The sequence below is a fragment of the Echeneis naucrates genome, chromosome 13 (genome assembly GCF_900963305.1).
Source record: "Echeneis naucrates chromosome 13, fEcheNa1.1, whole genome shotgun sequence".
NCBI lineage: Eukaryota > Metazoa > Chordata > Actinopteri > Carangiformes > Echeneidae > Echeneis > Echeneis naucrates.
The window spans coordinates 11,447,281-11,456,071 of NC_042523.1; the positions used below are offsets into that span (position 1 = coordinate 11,447,281).

Genomic DNA, 8,791 nt, shown 5'->3' on the forward strand with positions numbered 1-8,791 from the left:
CAGCAGGAGAGAAGAAAATGGCGTCAAATCTTGCCGAAAATAATATTAATTATTGATGATTTGCTACAAATCACAGGGATAATTTTATGTGTTACCCTTACCACAAAAAAAGCAAGAAGTGCAGTTAAGTTAAAAATGCTTCATAAAGAAATGGCTCTCATTAGGAATCATTTATTAATTATTAATTCTTTTAAATATTTTTTTGTGATTTATTTTAATAATATTATTATCTATTTACCTACTTTGCCAGACTGTCATTGTATTTTCCAAGTCTATTTTAGAGCTATGTTTTTAGGTGTAACTATAAAGATTGATTAAATAAATAAATAAATAGATAGATAGATAGATAGGTCTTAGCAGTGTGACCCTATGCATGCAGATCTGTGGACAACTATACAGCCTGATGATGAACAAGTGTAGAAGGAGGTCAGATTTCACCAGGTTGGCATTTTGAGAAATGTCAAATTTTTTTTCCTTACCAAGAGAAGAACAATGACCTAGCAGACGTGTCTGTTCAGTTGAAGACTACAACAGGCATCCATATCACTTGGCTTACAATAAAAACTAAAACAGGGGAAACAGCTTCTCTGACTCTATTCAAAGATAACATAATCCACCTTCCAGCAACCTCTAAAGCTTCCCAAACTCAGCTTTTATATCAATAACTAGGTTGTAAAAAACAAACTCCAAACTAACTCATGATATTGGTGTTAGACTATTGCTTGGCGAAGTGCAGTCTCGGCATCATTTTGTGGCCAGGGAACCATCGGAGACTCCAGTCACTGGATTTGAAGTCCAGTATATAATCAAGCACATATTGTGTTTTTATTTGGCCAGATCCAGACTAGCTGTTTCTGTTTGGTTCCAGGTTTTAAGGTAAATGGCAAATTGCTAAATGCTTAACACAAGTTGATCTTTTCATGTAACAATTTGGAGGACAACAAATAACCATCCAAATTACTGAAAACGTTCTAGGTCTTATCTTCAGTTTTAAGCTGACCATAAGAGCAAAAAATCCCCAAAGCGTCTTTAGCAAGTTGTTGAACAGTCTGGACGAAAGTAAGGTTAACAGACCACTTTCAGCCTCAGATGCATGCTAAATTTCTTCAAGCTCTTATGGTTCAGAGAAATCACATCCTCTGCCACAAAAACATATTCACCTTTATGTATTTTTTATTTTTAGAAATAGCTCCTTTTAATGTAGTTGTAACAAAAATAAGTTAGAGTCTCTTGGCAAAGCTGTATGTTACTGCCTTCCCCAAACTGTAGTAAAAATGTTGAGTGGATCCATTATTTTTTGTTTTTTTATCATGGAGCATAAAAATATCAAGTTTGATCAAATCTTATATTTAAGAGACTGAAGAAGGGGGGTTTCCGTGCATAAACAGTTTGGGTCTCAGCATCTGAGTGCAGTCATGCATTCAGGGGGCACTTTAACAGTTAACTTATAAAGGCCCCATGTTGAATTACTTCAGCTTGAAGCACACAATATCCAAATGGATTTGCTTAAACAGTATATACATGCTTATTGTCATTACCAGTTTCTCCACTCCTCTGGTACATTTGGTCAAAGATACTGCATTCAAGGACAACAATCCCTTGCAAGCAGTGTCTGCTTCTTTATGCTACTGTTTTTCTTTGTTTTAAAGAAACATATTCACAACACTTTTTCTCAGCCTTACTTGTGCATGTGTGAAATCTCTGGTCTCTGTGACACTCTCAATTTACCTCATTCTGTCTTCTTCAGAAAAATCAAAGCTTTCAAGACAAGGTAATGAACAGGATGCACAAAACACATAAACACACACACACGTACACTATGCTTACCTGACTGAGTGCAATCAGCTGTGGTGCAGATTTCATCTACAGGAAAATGCAAATGAAATAATTACTGTTTGTGTACTGTGCAGTCATCAGTCTTTATGTCGAAATAGTTTTCTCCCTCCTGTTCCCGAATTCTCTTATTTCTTTGCCATCTGTTTGTCATTCTTCTCACACACCAAATTTTAAATTGCTTAGTAGTGTTGTTTTTACTCTGTCAGGTATGATTTACAGGCCAAATTGTTAATCAAACTTGCGCCAAGCTGCCATGTAGCCTCACAACACTTCATTCTTCATGTATTTCATGTGGATGAGTGTGATATGCACAAGGGTCACTGCACTCACATGTGCAAGCACAGATCAAGTCATTAACTTTTCCCATTTCCTTTACAGAGCAAGTTACACATTTATCAAGCAGAGACTCAAAAAAAGAACAAAATAGCTCCACAAACACCACATGTATGCTGATTATGTGACAACTTGTTTTATATAAGTGAGCTGATTTTTGTGTTCTTGTCCTACTGACTTGTTATATTTGTCAATGATAAATCCATAGAGTATAGTTCAGTTCATTATAGCACCATGATCAATTGCCCTTGGATGTAACGAGGATTAATAAAAATTTACCATAACTGTAACTAAATGTGTAACTAGATTGATAACTGAGTTAAAAAAAAGAAGCAGGTAAAGAAACAGTCAGGATATTAATAATTTGAAAACACATGTAATACTAAAACAGAGACATTGATCCAAAACAGATTAAAAAGGTTTCTCATTGAGGAAAGGGGTCGGGGTGGGGGGTCCCAGTCAATTTCATTGCGCTGAATGATCCTCATAACATGAATTAATGACATTTGCAGCCAAATAAATGTGAGGTAAAGTGAAGTTTTGAGCTGTTTGTATTGTGTCAAAATACCCAGGAACAGAGAGGAAACTGTGAAAAGGACCTTTGCACGCTGCTCATTCTTCCTGGCTCAACAGTTGTACTTTTGCACTATGTACTAAAAGTACCCAACTAGAGTTGTTTTCAATTCATGGTGTTACTATGTGCTAATTATTAACAATAACATTTGTTAAAAATGACAGAACATTAGCACAGTTTGAATAAGGAACTTTTCAAAAGCTGTATCTCATATTATTTTGGAGAAACATTCCTCAACACTGAGTGGCCTCCAAAAAGATTATTATTATTATTTATATTTTTTACATGCTGGATAGAGCTGTTCTTTACCTAAACTTCAAATTGAACTTGAGAAAGCTTTCATATTTTTAAGATGACATTTCAGGTTTCAGATGCCTTTCCCCTTTTTTTTATCCACCGTCCTGCAACTGAGGACTCACCAGTTTTCTGTGTCGCAAACAGGATGATGAGGGCAACAATGACAATGAAAAGCAAAGAGACTATAGTGATGAGACCGATCTCCAGAGAGGTCCATCGGGGCTTCTTAGCCGACTTAGGGGGTGTCGTCTCTGTCATCCTCAGGTCTCCTCCTTCAGGCGCCGGCTGTATCAACTCACCTGAGGACAGGAGCACCACACAGTGATTAGTGAACAGTAGAGGTGTGGGGAAAAATCGATTCACATTAGAATCATAATTATTTCTTAACCAATTTGGTTTAGGAATACACTTTTTTTCTGCATGAGTTTAGCTCAGCATTCCTGAGGAAGGTGTTGTGTCAGCCCTCTGAGCAAGAAGACACTGTGTGTCATGGAAAATGTTAAGTAACGACTGAATCAACCTGCGTCATCTTCACTAAAGGCACATGTTATTGGCCTCATACACATTTTCAGAACTTCAAGAGCCAATCATCACTCAACATCATGCCAAGGAACCATATCATCATTTAAGGTGTGATGGATTCATCATGCAATAACTATTCCACCTTAAAGGTTCTTTATTTATGATGCATTTTCCACAGGTATGAGACAACGTCAGTCTAAGGAACGTTTTCATATTTTCCTGCTGCTTGTATATTTGATAGCATAGTAAACAATAACTTGTTGGTTAGACAAGAGAGGTAGCTGTCTCCAGTATGTCGACTGGTGCTCTACAAGCTGTGCTGGAAGCATTTTTACTATTTTCTGACATTTGAATTCAGATTAATGAAGAATGTATGTGACAGATTGATAATAAAAATGGGAATTAGCTGCAGCCCCTAAACAAATGAAAACAAAGGGGACTCGAATGATGTGTAAGTCAGTCTGAAAAACAAGAATTTAAGATTTTGCACACAAGGCTTTTATCGACACATACTGTATGTCTAGAACACATGCAGGATTCAGCACTGTGAGGACTGCAGCATTTTATAAACATGATTTTCAATCAAGTTACATCAATTCTGACATCCTGACAACAAGCTGGTAAGACTCCAGACTCCAGATTTCTTAAACGAGCACAGAGGAAAGAGAATGAAAAGACGGAAATAGAAGACACATGGCAATGATAAGAAAACAAATGAGAAAAAAACAACTATGTTTTGTTTTTGAGCAAAAGGTAAGAACCATAGAAGTTCTTACCCTCTTGTGGCAGTACACTCCAAAAAAAAAACAAAAACCCAAAACAAAACAAGAAAACACTTCTAAAGAACAGAAAAGAAAGACTTTCCCTCTCTTCCTCACTAAACAAGTTGTTTTCCTTTCCAGAGCCAAGTGAGAACTTTATAAAGTTCAAGTAACAAGCAGTTAAGTCTATCTCTCAAGGCAATTAATCCTTAATCCCTTACGAAAGTCACACACACCCACACAAAGACACACTTCCTCATGCAGTCACTGCACACAGACACACACACATGCCGTCCACAGCGATGCTCTGTCACACTCCCCTTCAATCTGGAGTCATGGGGGGGGGGGGTGGTCTCTGTCAGGCTGACATGAGAGGACATCACAAAGGATAAAGTCTGAGCTATCTCTGAGCAGACAGCCACAAATGCACAACATCAGCTGCAGCGCACACACCTCCGCAGGTATCACATGTCGAACAACAGTCCTCTCAGTCCTGTCAAAATGCTTTGTCATCTGTCTTTATGAAAAAAAACATAGTCCAATGGAAATGTTCCTTGTCTCAGTAATTATGGTGCCTTTGGCCATTATTTGGTCATTTGGCCACAATTCCCTAAAGGCTGCTTTTCCAGCTCAAAAGTATGCATGACTTCAGGGTCAGAAGATTTACGATAGGAGGGAGGTGACTGGATGTGAGGTCATAAAAGCAGCTGAGAATATAAAGGAGGAAGGTGACTGATTGTAAGCACAAAATAGGCAATGAGGCAGTATAATGACACAAGTTGATAGTGTCTCTTCGTCAGAACTTCCTGTCAGGCTCTGTGACTCTAAGAGGGGGCAGAAACTTTTGTATCAACTTTTACATTTTTTTATTCTTTTTTTTTTTTTCTCTTTTTCTCATCTGCAGGCAAACCCATCACAGTGACAGCAAGTCCCTTGGCTCTAATAAAACCATGTGGGCATGTCAGCAATAGAGAGACAGTATGTTATATTCATTCGCTCTAATCCTGACACCGTGCATGCCAAGAAATGTAACGCCTGCAAATTGTATTTAAAAGGAAAAAGGGACATAGAGACAGAGTGGAGGAATGTGCCAAAAAAATTAGTGACAAATTGAGGGAGGGGGGAAGGGAAGCTGTAAAAACAGTGGGACACTGAGAGGTCCTAAACCATTGGTTAAAGACTTCTCAGTGTGCTGAGGCATGTTAGATATGACTTAGCTACTGTATGTCATTCTTATGCATCACTCATGCTCTGTGCAGGGATTGTGCAAATATAATTCTTTGTTCTTGACATTTCCCCCGAGTCAGTAACAGAAGCAGATAATGCATGTGCTTGATATGTGAGCCAGAATGTTTGCATGTTTTCTTCTAATGCTTTATGAAAGAAGGACAACAAGTCAAAAGCTTCTGTTTCTCTTTTCCTTTGCCCGCTGTCTTCATTGTCCTTGTGCCGCGATACATCTAAAACAAAAACTGTCCACATGTCTGGTGAGACCTCACAGCCCCCTCCAAAATTAAACCCATCATTCACTGTGACACCTGAAAACACCTATGTGTCTGTACACACACACGCACAAGCACACATAAAGCCCCATGACACTACTTGCCAGTTCTTTTACATCCATGTGAGCCATGAACAAGTCATGTACCTAATTGAGTTTGAAGAAGTACGGAAATGTGGCCTAGATTAACTCAAAATAACACCTTCTTGGCGATGTTATTTTCGGTTCTGTGCCTACGGCTGCAGATGAAGACTAAAATCACTTTAAAGCCATTTTTTGAGAGAGGACACTGCATGTGCAGGGTCGCTGTGATCTAGCCACAATGAAACCCACCTCCTTGCTTCCCCGGTGCTTTCCTGTCATATGAGTGTAGTAGGAAAGAGAACTTTTAAAGGAACACAACACCAAAATATGAGACATCACCGGTGCCAACACATCTCACGTACATTACAGATATATTAAGCTTGCTGGATACTCAGTGGGAATGTCATGACAGAAGTGTGCGCGCGCGTGTTTCTAATGGGACGAGCCGTATGCTGGTTAAAAACTCCAGTAGGGATTATTCACCTGCGGCACAATGCGCGGTGATTCGCAGCCAAATACGTGCCAGCGCCTCGACTACTGCTGCACGTCGGGAACTCCGAGGAGGGCTGGCATGATCAACTGGTGCACGCTGCCCCGTGTCACTCACGCACACGCACGCTCAAAATGAACGCACTCACGCACGCGTACACAGAAAGATACACACATGCACAGGCGGAGACGCGCACAGATGGCACAGCGCTGTAAGAAGCGCTCTGGCTGCGTGAGCGACTTACCAGTTGTGTCGGGAAATTTTCGGTCGATGATATATATGGGCATCACATCCACTGATCAAATGTCCATTAAATCCACAGAGGGAGCGCGAACTGCTGATCGATCACTTCCAGCCAGACCAGATGTGTTTGCTTCACCCCGGATTTCACCAAGGCACCGGCCGCCGATCCCGCCTCTCTTTCTTTTTTCCCTTCTTCTTCTTTTCTTCTTCTTCTTTTTCCTTTTGCCTTTTCTACTCTATGAGTGCACATTCACGCACGCACGCACGCACGCACACACACACACCCCGAAAAACAAAAACAACAACAACAAAAACAAAAACGCAGAGGGACACGCTCACACGCACGCGTCCCGCTCCACTCCAACTGCCTACTGTACCACATCTACCCGGAGAGGATCGCGGAATTCAAATGATCCATCACACTCCTGCGCAACGCGATCGGTCAAGTGTGCGATCCGCGGGGGGAGATCCCATTTTTATACCGCCTGTGACATATAATGAGGAATCGAACTGGCCTCCCAGAAGTTCCCCCCCTTGTAGCACCCAGTCGCTGCCTCCTCAGTCAGGGCGGCGTTTAGAAGAAGTGACCCCGTCAGCGGCGCCTAAACAGCCGCAGGGCGCAGGTTCAGGTGAACAGTATGATGGAGGTGATAAAAGTGTGCTCTTTAACCACGACACATCCAAACGCTTTTAAATGAGACGGCGCATAAAGAGCCCAGTATTTAGTTCATCTTAGCTGGAATGTAACTCTTAACAGTTTACACGGGAAGTATATGTTATGGGTTCTTACATTGCATTAGTATAGTTCCTCCTATTCCTACAGGTTCATGGTGTTTATGGTCCTCACAGTGAAAGATTGCTGTTAATTTTTAACTGTGGCAAAGAAAATCCAAACTATCTGAAGCCTTATTGAAGTGAATGTTGTATATGACTGTCAGATCTCTGTGTGGGAGCTGGTGTGACTCCGCTGCCTTCGATGATGCTGCTTGAATACATTTTTGAAATCACCAGTTGAGCATGCAGCACAACTCATGTCACAGGTCGAAAAAAAAAAAGACTACAACATATAACCTGGGTAATGTTTTGTAGACTGCACTTTAGAAATGGCACAAACCTTTGGCCTATGGGAGAGTGGTATTTTGCACTTCCATTTAAGATATTTTTTTCTTTTTTTTTTTAGATTCTTTCAATGTGTATATTTTAATGTATTGCCACGGAATGCTTTATCCTGAAATATATTTCAAAAAGATTTCAGCCAACATTGATATGTAGCTCAGCTTTAAACGAAGACTCCACATTTCTTCTCACCTACAAATCAGTGAGTTTAAGCTCATGCTGGGTTTCTTTGATGCTGCTGAAAACTGCTCTCCAACAGGAACACACTTCAGCCAGTGTTTTGCCAGAAGCAGCTAACGGCCTAGCATGTAGATAAAAGCATTATATAAATGTGATCAAAGTTCACTCATTCACCCAAGACTGTTATCCTTCAAAAGCTTCAATACAATGTTATGCTCACCCAGTAAAAGCTTACTCGCCCTCCTCTCGCTGTCAAAAAGATAAAAAAAACAAGAGCTCACTATACAGCCTGCATTTACGAAGTAAAAAGAAAAAAAAAAGTTTTGTTTTTTTTTTGATCCGTCTATTGCAGCTCAGTTACATGTGGCCATTTTCTTCTGTCTTAAAACTTATACCACAGTTCACCGCTGGGTCACTTTTGTAGGTGCTGTTAACACTGCAAACACCTGAGGATTTGATGTATAAAAGTGAAAATTAGCATCAACGTGAGAAGAAGGCAAACAAAGTGCATCACCGGAGAGAGCAAATTACCTCATTTCAGTGGAGACAAGGGACGATACAACCTGCTATCAACCTGATGGGCATAGTCAGTGGCGTGTGCTACAGTAAAAAGTGGTTTATATACATATAAAACGTGATAATTTTTTTTCTCAACCGCCTTTTTGTTACACACGAATCATCTTGGGTTGCACTGAGACCGGATCTTTGTGTGAGCTCTAAGCACAGCTACATTTTCAATTATCAACTCTAATCTTCAAAGATAAATTCCAGCCCATCGTATTCTGCATGTTTCCTTGCTTCTGATAACAAACGGCGTGATTCCTTTTTGAGAAATTTGCATCTGTGAAGCTGAA

General features: G+C 40.1%; 1 protein-coding gene across 1 annotated transcript in view; it reads right to left on the minus strand.

Annotated features, from left to right (window-relative positions):
- The window catches only part of LOC115053369 (neprilysin), a 32,148-nt gene extending 24,954 nt beyond the window's left edge, over window positions 1-7,194 (minus strand). The window contains exons 1-3 of the mRNA XM_029518013.1: window positions 6,643-7,194; window positions 3,163-3,339; window positions 1,828-1,863 (exon numbers count right to left, since the gene is read on the minus strand). Coding sequence (XP_029373873.1) covers window positions 1,828-1,863; window positions 3,163-3,339; window positions 6,643-6,685 — 256 coding nt within the window. The 5' untranslated portion in view covers window positions 6,686-7,194. The remainder of the gene's footprint in view (window positions 1-1,827; window positions 1,864-3,162; window positions 3,340-6,642) is intronic.
- Between the last annotated feature and the right edge of the window lie 1,597 nt (window positions 7,195-8,791).